The sequence below is a fragment of the Gymnodraco acuticeps genome, unplaced genomic scaffold (assembly GCF_902827175.1).
Source record: "Gymnodraco acuticeps unplaced genomic scaffold, fGymAcu1.1, whole genome shotgun sequence".
NCBI lineage: Eukaryota > Metazoa > Chordata > Actinopteri > Perciformes > Bathydraconidae > Gymnodraco > Gymnodraco acuticeps.
Genome location: NW_022989799.1, coordinates 5,540,474 through 5,564,839, shown reverse-complemented (window position 1 = coordinate 5,564,839; position 24,366 = coordinate 5,540,474). Strand labels below are relative to the sequence as shown.

General features: G+C 42.7%; 1 protein-coding gene across 1 annotated transcript in view; it reads left to right on the top strand.

Annotated features, from left to right (window-relative positions):
- The window catches only part of rin2 (Ras and Rab interactor 2), a gene marked incomplete in the record, with an annotated part of 31,721 nt that extends 7,923 nt beyond the window's left edge, over positions 1–23,798 (top strand). Inside the window, 5 exon segments of the mRNA XM_034224144.1 lie at positions 5,357–6,945; positions 18,666–18,974; positions 19,441–19,572; positions 19,664–19,827; positions 20,555–23,798. Of these exon segments, the coding sequence (XP_034080035.1) occupies positions 5,357–6,945; positions 18,666–18,974; positions 19,441–19,572; positions 19,664–19,827; positions 20,555–21,013 (2,653 nt within the window).
- Between the last annotated feature and the right edge of the window lie 568 nt (positions 23,799–24,366).

Sequence of the window (24,366 nt, the reverse complement as noted above, 5' to 3'; positions counted from 1 at the left end):
TTATTATTAATTTATTAATTATTTTTTGTAGCTTGCACAGTTAGTCCACTGGTTTAAAGCTCTGACAAGTAGCTAAAGAACTTTAATACATGTAGTGGCGTAAAATACATTATTTCCCTATAATTGTAGTAGAGAAAAAGTATAAAGTAGCATTCAATTGAAAAGTGAAGTACTTAGTCATTTACCACCACTGCATATATTTCAATCGGGAGAGACGTGATGTATGAAATACATGTTTATTACCGGGACGCCTGATATGAGGGAATAGTGATTGACGGATTACAACAAGTGAATGAAATGATGTTTGGTGATTAGGCCCCGGTTTGCAGGATGATCATTCAGGGGTGGAAAACCGCTCCGATGAACCCCCAAAGAAGTGAAGTATGAAGTACTGAGATGTGAAGCATTTCCTCCCTTACGGGCTGACTGTGGAGATCTGTGGATGAATGAGAGATTAACGCGGGAACATGATGAGAATGCCGGAATCGCTGCCGGGCTTACGTGAACGCCAGCCATGGGTTAATGCCTGGCGTAGCAGGGTTAAACATGGTGCAGGGCCCACTGGCCGCAACCTGCACTCGCAGGGTTAAACGTGACGCAGGCCCACTGGCCGCAACCTGTACTTGCGAGTTAAACATGACGCAGACCCGCTGGCCGCAACCTGCACATGCAGGGTTAAACATGACGCTGACCCACTGGCCGCAACCTGCACACGCAGGGTTAAACATGACGCTGACCCACTGGCCGCAACCTGTACTTGCGAGTTAAACATGACGCAGACCCGCTGGCCGCAACCTGCACATGCAGGGTTAAACATGACGCTGACCCACTGGCCGCAACCTGCACACGCAGGGTTAAACATGACGCTGACCCACTGGCCGCAACCTGCACACGCAGGGTTAAACATGACGCTGACCCGGAGGTCACGACCTGACGTGCGAAGTTAAACATGACACATTGACACGTATACATGCTGACTTGCTATGAAACCACCACCAGTTATATGCATAATTACCGAGTTTAGTGTTTGAGACCTTGGATAGCCAGCACGCACTGATGTCCGGGCGAATGCGGGATATGAAGGCGGAGGAGGACCACCGTCCGAGTTGCAGGGATGAGGGAGAAATGCCTTGATTGGCAGCACCTATCTGAACGAAAGCCCTGATATGCTTTAAGACACCACCACCAGTTATATGCATATTTACCATGGGTAAACTGAAGAGATCTTGGATTGGCAGCACGAGCCGATGTCCGGGCGAAGAAGGAGATGTAGACAATGTAATGTACGAGAGCTGTTAGCTTGAGTACAGTGATGCATGAATATCATAACCTGGCTTAACACGAGCCAGGTGAGCATGAACCCAAGAATATGAATGAAGTGCAGGTTGCATGCAGAAAAAAACATACACTTAAATACTGAGACATGACCCATGATATAGTCTAGCTTAATTAGCAGTTAAGTTTGCCAGGTTGAGTCATAGATGCTGATATACTTGATTGGGTGATTAAGACTGTCTTCTATCATCGTACATGAACTTCTCTTTTTCCCTGAAAGAAACCCCCCGAAACCAGCGGATGGGGCAGCATCCGTGACTGTGTTGAAGCTTGGAACTGCGTTACTTACTGAGCATTGTAACGGGTAGTAGTTACCCGAACTGCATTAGTAATGCGTTACGTTACTTCGTACGGCAAAGTAATACGTGTACTGAAACTCCATACTGTAACACGTTACACCCAACGCTGCCTGGAACTCACCTTAACTAAAGGTAGCAATGCATATAACGAACGTCTCGTGAATTTGTTGCAACTGCCTCTTGCCAGCGCTACCCTGACGCCTGTTTTAGAGGTGAGGCGCAGGGAAAGAGGCGAGAGCCTGGGCTGTGCAATGAACCTGCTAGCCGCCTATGACGCACTTAGTGTCCAGTACTGGCTACTGAGCCTGGAGGAGAAGTAGCTTCAATGGGATGTTGCTTAAGCCCTGCCTGCCTGTAAGAGGGGTTGTGGTTGAAGCCAGAGATGGTGAAGCTTCGCATGCGATGAGGGCCCGTTCCGTGTGAAGGCCGGAAGCGCCGCATTTGAGCGGCCCTGATGCCAGTGATGCCCTCTCGAGAGACTGAAGGCGTGCGTCAATTGTTTGCGTGAAGTAGGCCAATTCCATTAAGCCGGAGGAACTTCCGTGGTGCCCGATTACCTTGTCCTTTCCTCCCGCGTCCGGGTTTGCGGGGTGGCCGGCTGGAACCCCTAGCCGACTGGGGAACGCCGCCTGTAGCTTAATCCGCAAGACTGCGGAGCTGATGAATATATGCCTGGAGCTGGGACGAAGCCCTGCTGCTGCTTGTGCGTTGACGCCTGAAATGACGACTGACAGAGAGGGAAGAGCAGATTTGAAAGGAGTAGCGGGTGCGATGATTGGCTTGCTGGGGAGTAACGCCCCCGTCCCCCCGATCACTTATTGGGAGAGGAGAGAGTATTGAAATGACGTGTAACACCAGAGGATTGGTCTTCCTCATTGAACTTGCGCTAAGCTTCATTAGTATCCAGTATTTTTATACCTTTACATATCCTTACATAACAAGATATTAAACTTGACAGCTGTCAATAGGGAACAATCTGCAACGTTAAACTGACATGCCAAGCCACATTTGTGTTAATATTATTTACCTCTCAGCTATCGTTTCCAACCTTTGAGATGAGACTTTTATCATATCAAATGTAATGGCGTGGTAAAGGGCATGCAGTGTGGTAATCAAGATAAAGCTACTTTCAACATTAGCATGCAGCAAGTATATGTTGGTTTGATGATCTCCCTTTTTTACTGTAATTTTTCCATAAGCCTGGTCAGTAATATTAATGCCAACTGTGCATGATGCAAAGTGAATGACTTCATGTCTTGTCTTGTATAAGCTCTGACTATTATTGGCTGCAGTTCAGCTGTCATGATAATGTGTTTGAGTTTCCCGTAACTTAACCTTGACTTTCCCAAATCTCGATCAACCCAACCAAACCACATTCATTCAAGTGTATGAGTGTGTGTTTGAACAGCAGCTCATTACATAACTTGTGTATGCTAAACAGATGAATCCAAGTAATTACACAAAACTAGGTGTCTAAAGAAAACATTATGAAATATATGTATTCAAAAAGATGACCTAGTATCCAGATGTATTCATTGTCCAGACAATTAGATTATACATGCATGGACTAAATGCATTTTCTGTGTGTCTGACAGAGGGGATGACAGGCAGTAGAATCTCCCTAGCTGGATTCGAACCCGGGTCCTCCGCACAGTGACCTCATCCCTCAACCTCATGGCCGGCTCTGTTGTGATTGGTCAACTGCTTGGAGATGTCCCGCCCCTTAACAAATCACCACAATGTGTTGGATAGGAGAAATGCGAGTGTTGTCACTATGTCATGGAAGTAAACAAAGGAGTTCAAGGGAGGGGGTTTCAGGCAGAGTGTGTGGGGGAGAAACTTAGGGATTTTAGCCTTTGCAGATCTACATGCACAAAACATATAATACACACTACAGAAAAGGGAAAACCCCAAAAAACATTATAGGGCCTTTTTTTTAATCCTTCGACATAATGTTAAAAAAACAGTATCATAATCAGATCATGTCATCCTGTAAAAGGGAGACGATAGTTAGAGTTAACAAAAGTAGTTTATAAGGACAGTAAACATGTTTTGGTTTGTCAGACAGAGTGCAAGTGAGAGAACGAGAGACATCAACATGACACCAACTGAAAGGGAGGGAGGGAGGGAGGGAGGCGGGATCACTGAGCTAACAGCCTGCCCACACACACATTAACAGGAGTGAGTCATAACACAGATTGAACGTGGGTGAGCCAGAGAAGCCAGTCGAGTTTCAGCTTGTGTAGACACTCTCACTTCAACAGGATCAGAACTGTACAGAGAAGTTTTCCTGAGGTGAAATCAACAGCTCCTCTGTGTGCGGTCACAGTGAGTATTGTTGCTCTGCTCTCTGCTGTCACTGTGTGAAGGAGCTGCTCTGAGTCTGGTACTAGTTTTCCTCAAGCGGTATTGTTCCCCTCTGGTTGTGTCTGTCTTGTTTTGCTCCGTCTGGTACGGCTTGGACTCTAAAGGTTTCAAATATTCTTGTGTTACAGTAGTTCAGTGCTATTTGACTCTTTCTCCCAGACAGGCTGAGCCTCGTTCTGCAAAAGTAAACAGCAGTGATTTTGCACAGAGCAGCATTTAGTTTTTTGTGGTTTTAAATTGCAGGGCTTTTATTGAGTCATTGGGAGTGGATGAGTGGGCAAATTATAGCTAGCAAGTTACGTTTATTTTGCTGCCGCTCACTGTAGTATAATATCACATGTATGAGAATGTTAATATTTATATCTGCAATTGTATGATTGGGAATTGTAAATGTTTTTAATTAGCCTTGTCTAGAAACACTATTCTACACATTTGTATCATGATTTGTAACCTATTCCAATGTTTGATGCACTCTTCCTGACAAACAAATACATACATTTAGTATGTATGTGTAAAACTTGATTTGCGTCTATGCGATTATCAGGTTACACATAAAATCAGGGGACAAAAGGGACCGTTTCCTTGTTGATATGGGTATTATGGCTAATACTCTACTTGGACTGTATTAGACTACAGAAAAAGAATACAATCATTTTTTTTCTTAAGGCTAAGCAAACCAAAAAAAGATGCCTAATCAGCTGAATGTACAATACAGTCCAGATAATGGTTAGTTACCGATAAATGCGCTTTTACATCTCCAATTTGTTTGCCTTCAATAGTGAGGGCAATTCATGCTTTTAAAAATGATCCTTGTTCTACTGAAAATAACCGGAATAGCTGTGAACAGAAAAGGAGGTCAGATAATGTTTTCAGTTGTAAGTCAGCATCGTTGGGTCTGAAGAGTTTTAACATTTTTACATTCTGGAGATGCAGTTAAAAAAAGTGATGTTAACAAAACTTTGCAGTAAATGTAGCACTTAAGCTGCGTTCACAAGATAGATGGTAACAGGTCTGTGCTGACGTTGCCTTCGTGTTCCTATGGAGGGGTCTGTGCCGGCCCACTAGGATATTTTATTGTCGCCGAGCTCCACAATCAAAGTTCAAATTACTTAATCTTCGACCTCGTTTAACGCCGACTATCAAAGCCCAACCATTCAGATGTCAGCTGTATGTAGCGCCACAAGCTGGCAAGGGAGGTAACCATATAAGCAAAACTTCACTAGCTGTTTTCAAGTCGAGGCCCAATCTTGAGGTGATCAAAGAGCAAATTGTGCTTCTTGTGAATGCATCTTTTCAAGTTGTACCCTACCCTGTCCAAATTATTTACACAGCGTGTTTTTCTCACTCTTTCACATAGGCTTCTGGGATTCTCAGTTGTGCCACAGGAGTAAGGACTCAGTCTTTTTGTCAGGAATAGCTGCTCCCTCTTCCCAGACACCGGTATCCTTGGCAACCACCCCAGGGCGCCCTCGACTTCGAACTCGCACCCCTTCAGAGCTTGATTGTTGCCAGTCCAACGGAGCACTTTGCTTTATCAACCCCCTCTTCATCAAGGTTCACCAACCAGATGGTGACGACAGCACCACTTCACGTCCCTCTGGTACAGCAAAGGAAAACCAGAGGGAGGAACCCGTTAGCGACAGCCTAGAAACCAACAACAAGGACCCTCAACATCATCCTCAGGTCTCAGATCAGGCAGGTCAAAGCAACCCTCAGAGTCTTGATAGGAACCCAAAGCTACAGGACCATAACAGCCCAACCAGCAGCAGCATTCAGAAACTAAGTAAGCCACGGTCCCCACCTCCACGTCCACCCCCACCTCAAATTGTGCCGCAAATATCAGCCCCTCCAATCCGACAACGCAGTATGCCAGAAAAGATCGCCTGGATCAACTTCCCGAAGGGGAAGGGGGAAGAGAGGGGCAGCAGCCTCCTTTCCCGTCTGAGCTCTTCCCTCAGCATCAGCCCCTCGTCCTCCCCTCCCAAGAGACTCAGCATCAGCTCCCCCATTTCCATCCCCCGGCCCTCCCTGCCCATGACTCTGCAGTCTCTTTCCTGCTCATCACGTCAGGCTAAGGCCTCACCGTCGTCTAGCCATGAGGAGGCCCAATGCCACTTGGCGCTGGAGGACCAGACCATTGAGAAGGCCGTCATCAGGGCCAGACTCTCTCAGCGTAATGCTAACAGAAACCCCCCCCTGGACTCCAGCAGTCCTCCAGACCCTTCAACAACAAGCAAGCAGGCAGATGTGCCAGGAGCAGAAGAAGAAGAAGAAGAAGCAGGTGAGGAATGCAGCGGGGGCGGCCAGCGTCTGAGCGACATGAGCCTTTCCACCGATTCCTCAGACTCTCTGGACTTCTCTCAGTCTTCAGTCTTTTTCCTTCCTCCTCTGCATGATCCCAGTCCCCCCACCATGGCTGACTTTGACACCCACCTCCCCCTCTCCATCCCACCATCCCACCTGCCTTACTCCAGCATGGAGGAGGATGACGATGATGATGACGAAGACGAGGATGAAGAGGAGCATGACTATGGTGTCAGTCTTGAGAGCGACCAGGACCAAGACCAGGACTTGACCATGGTGCCACCAGGCCACCGCACGAGGCGCCGCCCCAGTGCCAGCGCTTTGGTCCTGCAGAGGGCCCTGCGAGGGCATCTTCGCAAGATGAGTGGAGTGTTCAACTCTCTGCTGACGCCCGAGAAGAGGGCCATCCGCAGGGTGGTGGAACTATCAAGGGATAAGAGCTCGTACTTCGGCTGCCTGGTGCAGGACTACCTGAGCTACATGAGCGAGGGTGCGGGCACCCAGGCTTGGCAGGGCTACGCCTCCGGACTGGAGCTGCTGCAGACTCTTCGTCAGTTCATCACTCAGATGAAGAGCTACCTGAGACAGAGCTCCGAGTTGGAGCCACCAATCGAGAGCCTCATTCCCGAAGACCAGATCGGTGAGTCCCGAATAATTCACCTTTTCATGATCTTTTTTTGCTGTTTGGTCTGTTTTATATTCATAGGAAGTGTGAATGATTGATGTTCTTGTGGAAAATATTAACACAATGACAATGTCAGAGAAAGCTTGCTGATATAGCAATTTCACTTCACTATTTTAGCAGTGACTTCATCGGAAAACTTGTCCTCGTGTGTTTGCGCCTGGATGTGTTCCAGTGTTTTTATGCATGCAATAGCTTTTTCTTTTTAAATATCCATCCTTTATTGCATCTAACAATACCATGACAACAACATGAAAGGGGGACCAGACACAACCGCATAGAAACATACCAGCACACACACCTGCCGGAAGAGCAGTCTGAATCATTGAGGCCAAGACTCAGAGGCTGGCCGGAGCAGCATGTAAACAGAGAGCACAAAGAGGGTTTTATCTCAGGACCACTGGGGGTGTTCAACAACCCGTTTATACTGGCCCTGCTCACATAGTTTAGCACAAGGCTATAATTATGTTATTGTTAAACCTTAACTGGGCGTTTTTGTTGCTTTGGGAGATGATTCTGTAATTTGTAATGCATTTATAAGCAGCTAACTATGAACATATTACCAGCATACTGTAGTATGCAACAGTATAGGGATGCCTGTTTTGCAAGGCAAGAACATTGCCTTATTACGGTCTATAAATACTTTATTCTGCACCACCATTTCTGGCTCATGTTAACACTGTAGACTTCAGTCACATTTAGAGAATTGTGGCCTTCAATTGGATTGACACTTACAGATAATAACACACAAGTTGAAAATGATAAAGAGAGATTTCAACTTTTATTTTTGAATTATCAATATTAATAGCAAAGGTTCTAAAGGAAAAGGGGAAATATATTCATGTTTGTATGTCGCGTGTCGTGGGTTGCCTGTTTTCCAAATGGCCTCTCAGGAATGACTCAATTAGAACTGCTGCGGTTTCAGTTCTTGGAATAGTTGCGCAACATTTTGTTGTGGCAGCTTCAGGGAGTGTTTTCTGATGAACTCAAAGACTAGCCGATCCAGATGTGTTTGGGTGACGTTCTGCAAATGTTTACAATCTCTGTCTTACCTCAACTAAACATCCTTTAAATGTACTCTCCAATTAAAGTGATAGAATTTGAGGCAGGACCTCTTGGACTCTTTCTGTGTTTATTTTCCCCTTTCCCTCTTTCTCCTCATCCATACTCCCTCTCGCTATGACAGTTAATGCTTTCATTCATATGGGTATTTTCCAGAGGTGTGGACTCGAGTCACATGACTTGGACTCGAGTCAGACTCGAGTCACACATTTTATGACTTGAGACTCGACTTGACAACATCACAAAAGACTTGCGACTCGACTTGGACTTGAACACCAATGACTCGGGACTTGACTTGGACTTGAGCCTTCTGACTTGAGGTGACTTGCTACTTTAATTCAGAGGTCTCCAACACGCCGATCGCGAGCTGCCGCTAGAAGAGCAGACTCCCATCGGGGAGAGCAGAATCTTCAGCCGCTCCTACTCTTGCTGAGAATCCTTGCAGGCAGGGGCGGGTCTTTATTTAGCTGGGCCACCATGCGGCCAATCATATGCGAGGACACACTAGGATCATACCATTATGTGAAAGAAGGGTGGGGGGCACAGCATGTGTAGTGGTACAGGCCAGCTGTACAGAGCGACGGGGAGACGGATTTAAATGCAAGCGCGTCGGAAAAAGTCAAGAAATGAGCGAAAACCGAAAAAAGAAGCAGCATCTGGCTGCTTTTCAATGATATTGGAGAAAGCAAAGCTGAGTGCAGGATTTGTAAAATGAAAATAACCTCCAGAGCAGGGTTTTTAAGGCCTTAAAAAGGTCTTAAATATGATTCAGATGGTCTTAAAAATTATCGGATTTGAAAGATACTTCTATGTTGCGATAGCATCTAAATGTGTTTTGGGGGAAATGTCCGGGCTGCAAAGTAACCAGTACGGTAATAGCCTTTCAGTTCCCCCCAACAATTTGTATTGAATTAAATCAACATGGAACCAGTAATCACTAACTATGTTTCCCCCGGCCCCTTATTGGAGAACACCCAGCTAGTAACCTAGCAACCAAGCTTCAGCTCATGTAGCCTATCTTCGAATCTACTTACAAATAAATATGGGGAAGTGTAAGTTCAACCGTATTTGGTTGGAAACATCTAATTTAGTGCTTGGTTGAAACCAGTGGAGGGAACGTGTTTGAAGCCCGCTGCACCTTTTGCAAAATAAATTAGCGTTTGTTTTGCTAATGTAGCGTTAGCTAGTGGAGTGTTAGCTAGTGCAGCAGCTCCCGCAACAACACCGTGGGACCTCCGGGCGAAGTTTGGGTCTACGTCAACCCTAAAAGCGGAGGTGCTGTAGACGCTAAATACCGTAGCTAAACACCAATCATACAACAGCAACGATGAAATAGTGTAGCCAAGGCAGCAGAGCTCTGAATATAGCTCACTCTCTCTCAGAGACACACACACACACACACACACACACACACACACACACACACACACACACACACGCACGCACACACACACTAGGGCTGCTCGATTATGGCAATAATCAAGATTATGTTGGTCAATAATTGATATCACGATTATTAAATATGATTATTCATTGACTTTGAAAACATCCATTTATTGAACTTTAAAACAAATAATAATTTGAACAGTATCTTTTTAACTGTTGATTACCCTGAACGTATAATTCAACTGAAAAACTAATACAAAAATTAATTAAATAAATGATACATTACTAAAAAATTCATTAGATCAAATATGTTGTAGTGCACTGTCACAACCTAGCAAAGCAAAATAATCGTTTTTTCCGATTATGTTGTTTTCGTAATTGTGGCAGGCCAAAATCGTAATTGCGATTAAAATATGATTAATTGCACAGCCCTAACACACACACACACACACACACACACACACACACACACACACACACACACACACAGACTTGAGACTTGACTCGGACTTGCAAAACAATGACTTGAGACTTGACTCGGACTTGAGCACAAAGACTTGAGACTTGACTCGGACTTGCAAAACAATGACTTGAGACTTGACTCGGACTTGAGCACAAAGACTTGAGACTTGACTCGGACTTGCAAAACAATGACTTGGTCCCACCTCTGGTATTTTCACACTCACTATCATCTCTTATAATACTTCCTTGTATACCAGTAAAAGCATCCATCATTAGCACATTTATCCGTAGGATATACACAAAGAGAAAAACAAATATGCAGAATTTAATAATGAATAGTATATTCATGATGTTGTTTGCCATGTTTAGTGCTCACTCAGCAACCCAACCATGTGTGTGCTTAGGTTCAGGATGTTTAGGGGAGGGGAGGGGGGGGGGGGGGGGGGCAGAATAGAGTTCCTTGTTTTCCATTCATCCAGCACTGCTAGACTCTCCACGGCCAGATAGCCTGAGACGGCTCCATGTCAGGAAGCTCTGTTTGTGGTGCTTCACAAAGTGTCCTTGAAAGCATCAACAGCTGGATAGCTCCTAAGGAAGGATCTGTCAAGGAACTTTGAACCCTAATCAAAATAATAGATGGTGATTATGATCGATGTTCCTTTTTACCAAGGTTTTCTTAATCAGGCTCTTTGCTTTAAAAAAATGGGGCATTTGAGTCTTTACCGCACCAATGGACCGATCATCCACTGCTTTCTTCCGTCAACAACAAAAGCTCGTTATAATAACTGGCTTGGAAGAATATTAAAAAAAAAAGTTTAAGCAAAAAGCCACATGGAAACTGGCAGAAGATCATGCTTATCATGAAATTATTTACGTGTGTTTGTCTCCAAACACTCACCGAATACATCCAATTGCATTTCCTAGGGATATTCACCCGGTTTTCTCAGATGAGTGAATATGCTAACGAGTTAAGCTTTACAATAATAATGCCCCCAAACAAAGTTGTGATATAACGCAAACTACATAAATTACATAACGTTTATTTGCCACAGGAACTCTCTGTTGGAGAGGCAGGAATCTCTCTTAGTTAGAAATCTGATGACTTATTTCCGCGCTATTCCCAAAGTGTTTCTTGCTCTCACTCAACTACTGAATATGTTTGTAGTATTACCTGGCCATTTACTCATGCTGGCAATAAAACAAGCCTTGGTATTTATCTCAAGCAACACAATTGATTTTCTTTGATATGGCTGAAAACTAAGGTGATTTGTATGTAGCCTTCCTGTATCCTATAGAAATATAATCTGCAGTGAATTAAACAGTAGGTCTGGAGAGCACATGTGGTCAAATATATATATTATTGCACAAATAGCAGGATTGTCATTTGTCGGCCAGCATTCCTCTCTTGCTATATTTTATCTAACAGTTTATATTTTCCATTTATAAGTGATACATAATAGCTCTTCCTCTTGACTGGAATAAGCGATTGGTCCATTTCATGCAGTTGAAGGGTACAACCTAATGAAACACCAAACTCACTCTTTTATGGGTAAAAGCAGTGAGCCTGAGGAAAAAGAAACCTGGGTAATCAAAGACATTATCTCTGACGGGGCTTTAAGTTTGCTTCTTAAACACACCACATTGTATTCTGCTGTATTTGTTCTCAGAGGCATTCATGTCTACTACTTATGGATAGATAATGAAACTCCGTTCTCCAAAACCCCCTATTCCAACTAACATATAGTAATAATTAAGGGGAAAAGAAACCACATAAACGAGAGGCCGGATGTGGTGGAAGTTCTTGTTTTCCATGTTGGTCTCCTGTAGTAGAACCATAGTCACCTTGTTTTTGATGGGGATCTTATCAATGATGTTGATCTTCTAGGCGGTAGTAAGGCCTTCAACGTAGAGCCTAACTCTAACCCTAGAGCTGCAGTATCAGTAGGCCTTGGCATTTAGCAGCATCCCTCCAGAAGATGTTGAAAGACTCAAGCAGCCTTTGCTACGTTTCCTTATCAATGCAAGGACCTAAATGGGTGCAAAGGCTATTTTAGGATGTACCTTCTCGAAGCAGGAAGTGAGCAAAGTGTGTATCAGGAGAGGTCCTTGGTTCAATGACAGCTCAGACCGAGACTCCTCTCTTTCTGATTACTACAGGCTATGTTTACTCCTAAAGACAGTTGGGCTGCTCGATTATGGCAAAAATCATAATCTTGATTATTTGGGTCAATAATTGATATCAGGATTATTAAAAAACGATTATCCATTTACTTAGAAAACATCAATTTATTGAAAAAAATTGAACAGTATGTTTTTAACAGTTGATTACCCTGAACTTTAAGTATATAATTGAACTGATTACGTTGTTTTCATAATCGTTGCAAGCCAAAATCGTAATTGCGATTTAAAATACGATACATTGAGCAGCCCTAAAAGACAGTCCTAGTCTACATGCCTTTGCCATTCGATGTGGATGGTATTCTATGGTATAGCATTTATTTAGTTATTTCGTTTTTCTTTGTTTGATTTAATGAAAAGGGTCACTTCATTTGTTTTACATTTATTTTATTATTTTTTGTTTATTGACTGAGTTCATTAACAGCTGTACTTCACTCATAATACAAACTCTTGTTTTTACATAAAACACAAAAGAGAAATAAAGGACGAAAATAAAATATAAATAAAGAATACAATCAAAATAATGGAAATAAAAAACACAAATATATTGAAAGATACATTAAAGCTAATTAGATGGGAATGATATTCAGAGGACTACATGTGTAGGTATGTGATGTTTCTTTACTCTCCAGCACACAGGACATCAAAATAGATTTTCAATTTCAGTTTCAATAATTGGGAAAACTCCTCGGCCATAACGGCACCAAGAGCGACAAACAGAAACACTAGGCCTTTTGAGGACAACTACTGTTAGTTTTGACATTTGCCTGTACAAATGTCTAGGACAGTATTTCAAGCTAGAATTGCCATTGCCAAAAAGACGAGAGGATGTTTGTATCAAGCGGGAAGAGGCTGTGTTGTTGCCAGCAGTGTGTGTTTGTGTCAGATTGCCTGCTTGAGCTGACCTTGACTGATAAGACGCCTGACTTCTCTGTGTTTCCTACCGTCTGTCTGTTGATGCAACACACGAGAGACTGTGACGTAGACTGGGGAGCTCGCAGTCCAATGCACACGGATCAGAATACACTTTGAAGCCAGAGCAGGACACAGGGGTCAACATTCCCTCCTGCAGAACAAGTATGACCACAGTAAACCTTCACATACATGCCTGAAAGATACACAACTTTACTTTGAGCAATCTAATGTGTATGTATGTAAAATTAGAATTGTCCACCGTTAGAATCTCTTAAACAGCCCAACCTTTTTGCCCAGAGTAAAGAATGTTGGCCCTGTTTATAATGACTGTAACGGCCCGTCTACACTACAGGCGTCGAAAAAGCTTGAAGCTGGGCGTGTCTGAGGCTTGGCCATTTTTTGCGAGCAACGCGACCAACAACCAATCACATGAATCTCCCGCCCCCGACATACAAAGCAATAGCAAAGTTAAAACGAAGTAAACTGGATATAAAATCCCCAAACAGGCGAAAACCTACCAGTTTCACCCACTGTCTCTGCCTCCTCCCTCCATGCCTCGCTCCTCCGGTTTGTATCCCGGTAGATGAACAGAGACTGATCATACAGCACCGGGTGATTCACTACCGCTATAATGAATTTTCCCTCCATTTTTTGGAATATGAGGAAATGACCTGCGTAGTCTCTCCCAGCATACACGCGGTTTGATTGGCTAGCTCTTGTACTGGCAGATTTGCATAAACGGGATTTGATTGGCTGACGCCAGCTTCGAGCAAGCATCGAGCCTCAAAAGTTGAACATTGTTCAACTTTTGACGGCGATAGACGCTCGCGATGCTTGCAACGCCTTGCCATGCTACCCACAATGCAGTTCAGCGAAGTTTGAAAATATCCTACGTCACCCCATTCAAATGAATGGGCGAAGCGTTGAAAGCATTTTTTGACGCCTGTAGTGTAGACGGGCCGTAACAGACTGTCGAGTAAATGTTGAGCTTGAGGAAAGTATTAGGAAATAAATAAACAGTTCATAGAGTATAAGGTGCATACGGAGCATTTAAGACCTCAGGTTAGTCGTTTCTACCATGGTTCAGGCCCTGTACTGTTTACCACGGCAACAACTTGTTCTTTTAATTTTTTTGTAAAATAATCTGCTCCATCTTTAAAGTAACCTTTCAAGCGTTTTTGTCCCAACAGCAACAAGCTCTAAATTGTCAAATGTGAATACTTGCAATGTTTCTCAATTTTTTATTATAGTACATTTTTTTATAATTTCAACTGATGGCGGAAAAAAACAACACATTTAAACTTTAAGTGGCTCCTATTGTAGACATTGTCTTACCATAGTTTTCTTACTTTCAAAATAATTTGCAGATGAGAGAACAATTGTTAGTGGCAGCTGAGTAATATTGAGATTTGAAAGAAAAAGCTTTTTGTCTTACATTTGTATTCTTTGTATCTCTCTTTTTATTCTTATCCCTCACAAAGAACTTTGAGAGTTAACATATGTTTTCTTCCTTGTAACAGAATACATGTTTTGTATTTAAAAATCTGTTCCGTAACATCGTTGTATTCTCTCTCAGTGAAAGTGGACTAATGTGACTTCTCATTCAGTAGTTTCAGTAACACTTAGGGGATGTCACAGGGAATTGTATAGGATCGGAAGATGTTTGATTCCAATCAGAAGTTAAAGAAAGGGCCATCCTGGAATACTAAGATTATCCATCAAAGCCAAACAATTCCTCTCAATCTTCTTAAGATAACAGAAACCATACCGGTTCAACACGCTGGTTGCCCCACTAACTGGCAACTCTTTATCAGTGTGGTCCATGAGGAAGTGAGACGTCTCTGTCTCGTATCTGCAGGTAGCAGTAATGTGGGTGAGGAACTTTTTTTTCCAGTAAGAGCGCAAGGGAGGGGGAATTCATAAACTCATGATGACCGACTTGTTACAGGCAAATGCTGGACGCGATCATTCTTTAATGGAAAGCAGAATCTGTGTCTGCAGAAAGAAAAAAAAAACTGCTGACATCACCCGGTTTTCGAGGAGAATCAGCACACATGCACAGAGAGCGTGCACACATGCTCCTTATTCAGCAGTGCTGCGGTCTGCATCCACCGCTCTGTGTTGTGTTAAAAGCGGCTGTTGACACTGGCTGGGCCGATTCACACCCAAAACTGCTATCTGGATTATTCTGCACAAAAACACAAATCAACTATGAGTGTTTACCAGCGACGTGCAGTCAGGGGAGGCAGGGGAGGCAGAGCCTCACCTGTCATACTCCAATGTAACGGAAAAACAACTAAAGAAAAACTAAATAGTAATAATAAAATGTCTCCACTGATCTGTGTTGTAACTTGTAAGTGTGATTTATGTTTGATTCCAATCGCTTTTTATAGTCAAAATCAGCAAATTGGCCGAGCTCCGATACAACTACATGGGAGCGATGAGGAGTGAGGCAGGGACGAGCTCTGCCTCACGTAAGCCCACAGTAACTGGCTGGAGCGCGGGCACTAATGTAGCGCGGGCACTTATTTTGTGAGCGCGCTCAAGCCAGTTACTGTGGGGTAAGGTGAGGCACAGATGAGCTCTGCCTCACCTCAGAATGCATCACCCCACAGAAACTGGCTGGAAAGCGGGCACTAAGCGCATGCCTGCACCATCTCACTGTATGTCACCAATGTAATGTTTGTAGATCCCTTTATTACATTTATCCTCGCCATCCATAGTCTCTAAATAACTTATTTCACGTATATATGATATTTAGGCTCGCTGGTCTCATCATACAACGGCAATGAAAAAAGCACCAGGGGAGGCAGGCATAACCTCTGCCGCACTGAAGGGGGCTCAAGTGAGCCCACAGGTTCTTGTTGCTACTGTTATTCTACGCAGAGACGGTATAGACGCGAACAACAAACTAGACTTTTGAAACTAGAGGAAGATAAGGAGGACTTTTGCAAAAAAGTAATATAGATTGTTGTCCAGAAGGATAGCATGGACTTCATCTTCAAGTCAAGGTAAGACCACAATTGTAATGTACATGGGATCTTACTAAGAAAGAACAATCCAATATTTAGATTTTGGGTATCCTTTTGTTGAACGGTCTGTTTAAAATTAATCGAAGCATCAGACTAAAAAAGCTTTTGAAAATAACCGAACATTTCGATTAAGGTCAGAATATAATATTTGTAAATCTGACTCTGAAAGAGTCAGTGCCTCACCAGCCATGAACCTCACCGCACGTCACTGGTGTTTACATATGGGGAACAGTGAGAGTGTGGGTATCACACGTGACCATGCTAGTGACTTTGGCTGTCCTCTGGGAGCTGGGAAACATGACTGATATGGAATGTGATGTTTACCTTGACCTGGTGTTTGCTCTGAAAGGAAATAACCTCACACTAGACAGATAGACATAATAAACATGCTCCTGAATACTAAAACATAAAGAAAGACAATTCAAGGTCAGACAAATGGCTTTCCATGCTTCTCCTCAGAGGTGGTTATACAAATAGGTGTTTGCCAGTCAGAGACATCTTTGGACTCTTCTACAATGTTGTTTATCTGAGGGTTCACTAGCAAATATATATGTCAGTTAAAGGGTTAATAGCACTGATGTGTGTGTGACGGGGTTCTATTTGTCCGTTCGAAACATAGGCTTAGTCGGTTGTTTTAAGCTCCAAAACTTTATTTATACAGCAACAAAAAAAAAAAATACTGTTTGACAAAAGTGAAACAGTACAACTCAAACAAACAAAATCAAAGCTATCAAACTAGGTTGTCTATTACTCATGGAGTAGACACAGTCCAGCCGTTGCCTTCACCGCAACAATCTCCCGAATGACACTTCCAGGGCCAACACCGTCCCTTTTGAACCCATAGCCCCTCCCCACAGGCTTACCGTCAACCGGTTACACAATTAACTCAAAACCACATTGTCAACATAAATGTAATCCCCCAAACATACACAGGTTAACGACCTCTTAACACAATCATTCCCCATAATTAATAAACGCAAAATATATAATAAATTGCATGGTTCATGACATCATATTTAAATCACGGAAGTGATGCGCCTCCGTCTTTTCCACATTCCCTTTGCTGGGGAGACAATAAACAATTGTAGACTCACAAGCGTGCACTTATGGTCGCGCTACAGAAAGGAAGGGGAAAAGGGACGTTTTAGTGATGATTTAACCTGATTTATTGACGAACGGAAGAGAGCAGGAAATGTTTGGTGTGTGTGTGTGTGTGCGTTGGCTGTCAGTGGCGGAGTCAGTCACTCCGCAGTGTGTAAGAGGAAGGGGAGAAGAAGGTTTAGGGATGTTGTTTAGGAGACTTGCTGAAGTCCAGGCTGAGGGAAACACAGGGTGCCCGAGCTGACACCTAGAATGTGAGAAAAGCATGTAACAGATGAAATAGAAAGAGACAAGTGGAGACAGGAAAAGGGGACAAAGGGATGTAGGGATGAATCGTCCAAGGGAAGTTGGAAGATGGGATGAAGGGATAGATGTAGGGAGGTAGGAATAAAAGGTCAATGGGGTGAAGGGGTGTTGCGAGAGAGGGATACATTGTCTAAGCCATGTCGGAAGGGAGTGATAAGCGGTCAAAGGAGTATAGTGAGGTTAGATCAGGGGTATCCAAACTTCTTTCACGAGGGCCGCATACAGAAAAATATACGAAGTGCTGGGCCACTGATAGAGGTATATTGCCTCGTAAGTTAAGTTATAAGTTAACAAAGTGTAGGTAAATTAGGCTTGACACATGAATATGATTTAAGAAAGAATCAGCCTACATCACAGCTCTCTATAGGGTTGCATTTATCTTGTTGGCAGCTCATCCCTTAACACAGAAGCCTCAGTGATTATAATAAGATGACTTATGAAGGGTCTGTTTCAAGCTTGTTGTGTAAATAAGTTATTGGGCCTAAGATTTGTTAGAAAATGTTTTCAACATGAATTGACTGAATGTATTTGAAAAGTGGGCTTATTAACACATGAATACTGCTGTGTAATATATTTGTACATATATATTTAAGAAGTACAATACAAGAAAAGCACAAGTTTCATTTGTATTTCATTATACTTTTTGAATTTGTTCAGGGCCGATTCAAAATGGCCTGCGGGCCGCATTTGGCCCCCGGGCCGTAGATTAGACACCCCTGGGTTAGATGGAGGAAGTTAGGGAAGAAGAGATGAAGTGGTGTAGGGACAGAGGGATAAAGGGAGGTAAGGATAAAGTGATGTAGGTGAAGAGGAGGTAAGAAGAGAAATGGATAAATGGTGGGTTGTGAAATGGTAGAGAAACAAGGCCGGTTGACCAGGTAGGAGTAGTTTAGCAGGTGTATAGAGGTGTGGTTGAGCTGTGCCTCTTCTCCAGAACCTCAGTTAACTGACTAACTGCGCTAGTATTCTATAGTTGTTTGTTCAGATACTCAACAGGAACACAAAGGTACTGTTGTAGATTAACAAATGCATCGCAGTAATACATACAGGCACAAACTGGGGCTACTGTTGTACAGTTAATTAGGCTTTGGCTTCAAAAACATCCTGGTAATGTTTAAATGAAGTTGCTAATAACAAGTAATGAAAAAAAGTCTACCAAAAACATAGAACATTTTGAACTTTAAATAAATGATAGTAATGTATTTCTAACAGCTCACCCGTTTGCTCCTCTCCCAGACCAAGTCCTGGAGAAGGCCATGCACAAGTGCCTCCTGAAGACCCTCAAGCCGGTGGTGAGCGTGGCCCTGAAGGAGTTCCAGGTCCGCAGCGGGGAGTGGCTGGAGCTGAAGGAGAACCTGGCCTTAGCCAAGGCCCGGCTGCCACAGGAAATGGGCGTGGCCGACACGCTGCCCCCGGACCCCGTGGCTATAGAGAAGATCAAGCACAAGTTCCACACCATGATCAAACTGTACTCCCCCGAGAAGAAGGTCAGCGTGCTGCTGAGGGTCTGCAAACTCATCTACACCATCATGGAGGACAACTCAGGTACAGATCAGAATATCACAACAATTACCGGCATTTAATAACACTATTATTGATGGAAATGATGAACAGGCTGCTGGAAGCTGGAAATTCTGTCTTACAACACTCACGATTTATAGAGTTTTAGGTTTTTTATGTAGGAAAGATGTGTCCTCTGCTCAGAGATTTTATTGATAGGAAAACCTGCGATTCATTCAGCATATTCAGGAGCACATTTCTACAAAAGAGAAATAAAACCTCAGCTAACAGGAAATGCTCCGTAGGCAGAAGGCGTATACATTCACACTTCATTAAAGTATTAGCCTTCAGAACAGTACAGCTTACAGAGAAGAAATAACATCTGAACAAACACTATATGATCTTTTTAGGTTTTTAGTAACATTGTAATCCTGTTGATAATCCAAATATTTGTTTGCAATGTTGCAGTCATCTTATCAAAGTGAACCTGAAGGATCTGTGTGCCTCTCAGGTCGTCTGTATGGAGCTGATGACTTCCTGCCTATGCTGACCTACGTGTTGGCCCAGTGCGACATGCCCCAGCTGAACAATGAGATCCTCTACATGATGGAGCTGCTGGACCCCTCTCTGCTTCATGGAGAAGGTTTGTTATAACAGAGTGTGGAGCCTCCACCATGAGAGAAAAGTTGTATCTTTATTAATAAATGGTTAACCCTCTTCCTCTGCGTATCCAGGTGGCTACTACTTGACCAGCGCATATGGAGCCATGTCCCTGATTCAAAACTTCCAGGAGGAGCAGGCGGCCAGAGTGCTGAGCTCTGAAACCAGGAACACGCTCCACCAGTGGCACCGCCGGCGCACCACCCAGCGCTTTGCTCCGTCCATCGATGACTTCCAGGTAGCTCAAACTGGAGACTTTGTTTCAAGTCATCTCATATTTATAGGGCTCCTATTAGTTTCTCTCCAACACACTCCCCTGACTGCCTGAAACACCTCCATTGGACTCCTTTGTTTACTTGCATATCATAATGACATCACTATGTAACACTCACGCTTCTATTGGCCAGCCCTCAAGGTCCTCACTGTACGAACGAAGCTCAGATTTTCTGACGATTTAGGGAGAGTTTCAGGTGTTTGATGTAGGAGAACAGAACAGTGTAACCTTAGACAAGAGGAAATATTTAGGTTGAAAAATGTATCCTCTGCATATTCAGGCAGGTTTTATGTTTTTATGTCTTGTCCTTATATGTTTCTGTTATGAAAGGCGCTATATCAATTCAAGTTATTATTATAATTATTATTATTAGTAGCCTAAACACCAACAATGAAACACATGAGCACATACTACAGTTTAAAAAAGCAGAAAAGATCAATTGAGCTGACAGAAAATGCTCCGTAGGCAGTAGGCGTTTAGATTCACACTTCAAGTATTAAAACAAATTCAGCTGTACTCAAAAACAATAAAGGATGAAGTCCAATATGTTAAACGTTGCTGTATCAAACATGAGTATCACATATTGTTTTATGGCTAAGATGTAGGTAAATGGCAGGTTTAGCCACAGGGACTGCTCAGTGTTGACAGATCTCCACTGTTAGTCTGATTGTTTCTCCTGACTGTCCCACAGAACTACCTGCGGGTGGCGCTGCAGGAGCTGGACAGCGGCTGCACCGCCAAGACTCTCCAGGTCCGACCGTACGCCTCCGTGGACGAGGTGTGCCGTCTGTGTGCCCAGAAGTTCAAAGTGTCGGACCCCCAGAACTACGGCCTGTTCCTGGTGATGGAGGGCAGCAGCCAGCAGCTGGCGCCGGACACCCACCCTCAGAAGATTAAGGCGGAGCTCCACAGCCGCTCGCAGGCCACGCCGTTCCACTTCGTCTTTCGCCGAGTGGCCCCGTCTGCAGCTGCCCTCGATCTCACACCCAACCTCAACAACCTCACTGGGACTCCTGACCCCCTGGACAACCTGCGTGCCCTCAGCAGAGACCTGTCCCCCCCCTCCCCCGAGCCCACTCTCATCTCAGGCCTCAGTCCTACTCTGAGCCTCAGCCTGCCCACCACCAATGGCAACTCTATTTCTGTATGATTGTAACAGGGGGCTAGTGGACAGTTGGCCATGGTTTTGTCTCCCAGTATTGACAATATGTCCTTTTATCTCGAACAAACAAAGGGCAAACGATGCGTCTTTACAAAGCCTTACTTCTGCATTTGGATTTGACCTCAATTTGGGTCTCTCAGACAGACGAGGGTGAAAGAGGAAAAGGACAGGAGGGAAGGAAACGAGAGGAAAGGACGTTTATACAACTTCAATGGTTCTCTGTTTGGCCTCAGAGCAACACTTTACTGAACACTGCCCTCAAGGTCTTAACCATTAAGATAAGATGTTTAAGATAAGTGTGTTAAAGACGACATGAACACTTACATGTGTTCACAGCAGCTCTTCATATTCAGGGTCAGCTGTTCTTGTTGTTACCTGTAAGGTCTATAGAGGGAAATCAGATCCCCAATACATGAGGGGACTATTCTTTGATCAATCATTTTCAATATGCAGCAGATTGTTTGTTTAGTAAATAGGTTTTAATATGATTTATTTGTAACAGTTGCTGGTCAACTGTGTTATGTTGTGTGTGTTTTGAAACTGTACATTCTTTAGATCGTTGAAATGTTTAGATGGGTTGGGCGACACCCAGTGGTGACTGGTGCACATTGGAAGAGTTGTATTCAAAGCACCATTTATGGCCTCAGACGTGAAAAAATAAGCATCAACATGAATGTAGAACTGAACTGTATAACCTTTAGCCCCAACTCACCAAGGCTGCCGTTATTAGAAAAGGAATCTGCTCCTAGGTCTTTTCTTATCCACTTTTCCTCAACCTCAGCAAAACACGTTATAGGGTAAAGCAAAGATGAGAAGGAGAACTCATCAGGACAATTGTTTAACAAACGACCACCTCATGCTGTAATGAAGAGGTTTTCCTCCCAAACAAGCACAGACGTGATGGTCGGCTCTAGTTCAAATGCAACTTTTTTACCATGATTCATGCCACATGAGGCAACTCAATAGTTGTTGTTTTTTGCGTTTTTGGGCCTTTAAGGAAAAACATTTGTTATTTAAAAATAGATTATAAAGTGGTTTAAAAGGGCACTACCTTTCTGAAATTGATGCTTACAAAAACAGAGTATGAGTAAATATGTTGTTAACCCTTAGATGCATAAGTGGGTATTTTTTGACCCGGTGAGGTGGTTTTCTTGAAGTATCTTTGTAATTACATTTTTTTATCATTTCATATTCCAGCTATTCCTCAAAAAACATGTTTTGGATATCATGCCATTCAAATTTTGAATTTTAATTGTATACATTTTAAGAGATTGTAGTTTTTGTATTACGACCCCAAGCTTCCATAAGTGGGTCAAAAATTACCCGCATGCATTTTTATGGAATTTCGTTTTTTTTTCAAAATGTAAAACAAAAATTAGAAATAGTGAAAAATTAAATATAAAATATTTCTAGTGTGAACCAAAATATAATACTAAATATTATACAAGCGATTTTTCTTAACCAAAATGGCATCAAAACACATATTATTCTAATACGGCTCCTTTTTGACCCACTTATGGAAGAGTGAAGGGTCCAGTCACTCGTGCATCTAAGGGTTAAATATATATTTTTTTTAAATATTTTGTAATTGTAATTTTTTTGCTCGTGTTGATACATGTAATATAGTTAAGTGAAAATAAGACAAAATACAATATATTAAAGTTTAAGTAGAGAGCTGTGCAGATTTTAAAAAAGGACAGAAATGTGCAAAATACTCAGAGGCAATGCCAACCATACCCACAATGCAATGCTCCATAAATTATAAAAAACTAGTGTATAAAGACTTCTGTTCTTTGTTTTCTGGAAATATCAGAGCCAAACTGTGCCTTTATCAAATCTATGTTTTAGCGACATGCAGCATGTGCATCAAGTTGCAGGTCAACCCCATCGATGAAAGATATCATATTTGACATTTGTACATAAAAATCTTAGGAATTAACATTTTAAAATATTGTTCTTGCTTGTAGTTTGTGTTAAAGTGTAATGTTAGAAACAGACAGGTCTTCCAGTGTTTAACATTCATGTATATATGTAGTGATTATCCTGGGGATATTAAGATGATTTATCATACCTGATATATTGCTTACTTGTTAAAGGGCATTGTGTTCAATTGACAAAATGTGAGCAAGGAACAACTGCGGCTGCCACATTACATTTTTAACAAGTCTCTGAACTACTGACAAATGTTAAAGGTTTATATCGGGGAAATAATGGTCAGTATGGCTCTCGTAGATATTTGGAAAGAGGTGAATATTACTGGGCTAGTCCCACTCTGTACTCAAGTCTACATAAGTATTGAGCTTAGTGCTGTAGATAAAAAGAAATACTTGAAATGTTTTTATGAATTGAAAGGTTCCAATAGTTACAAAATCGCATTGACATGCTGTTATTTTCTGAGTGTAATGAACTGAAACGCTCCATTCATTTCTGTTTAACAATGACAGAGGTAAATGTCTACAGTGAGGTCAGAAGAGAGGAATCCCGAAGCGTTGGGCCTTCATCCTCAGTTTGTAACGCTTCTGTATATATGGCTTCGGGCAAGTGTTCAACATACTGCCATGTCGTTGGTCATAAACAGTTTTCTTTGATAGAGCAAAGGGAGTATTTATAAGTCTCTGTGCGGGGATTTTTCACAGAAGCCTTTTTCCATGTCTATGATATTCTCTATGGTGTCAAACTGTCATTTGCATCAAGGTGACATCTTTCTGTTTATTATTTGTCATTGAATGATATCGTAAACATTCTTTTGCACTTAATAAATGTTTAAAATTGAGTTACATGCCTGACCCTGTATATTTTATCAAAGCTATTCCTCCATAGCAGGGTTCCCAACCTTTTTTCCCAAGAGCCCCCCCAAATGTCTCCTGTTGGAAGTTGCGCCCCCCCCCCCCCCCCCCCAGATATTTTAAGATCATGTTTAGTCATCTGATTCGTCTGTACATTGCTGTTTTAGTCTGGGTTCTTCCAATTAGTGTCCACAGTGTGCCTATTGAGCCGTGTTGAGCGATGTGGGGCAAGCCCCTCTCTCTGCTGTAGAAATGAATGGGTGCTGTAAAAACTACACTCTGCATGCTCAAAGTATTTTTCTATTCAGGCAAGGCAAGGCAAGTTTATTTATATAGCACTTTTCAACACAAGGCAATTCAAAGTGCTGACTCTTTCAGAGTCAGATTTACAAATATTATATTTTGACCTTAATCGAAATGTTCGGTTATTTTCAAAAGCTTTTTTAGTCTGATGCTTCGATTCATTTTAAACAGACTGTTCAACAAAAGGATACCCAAAATCTAAATATTGGATTGTTCTTTCTTAGTAAGATCCCATGTTCATTACAATTGTGG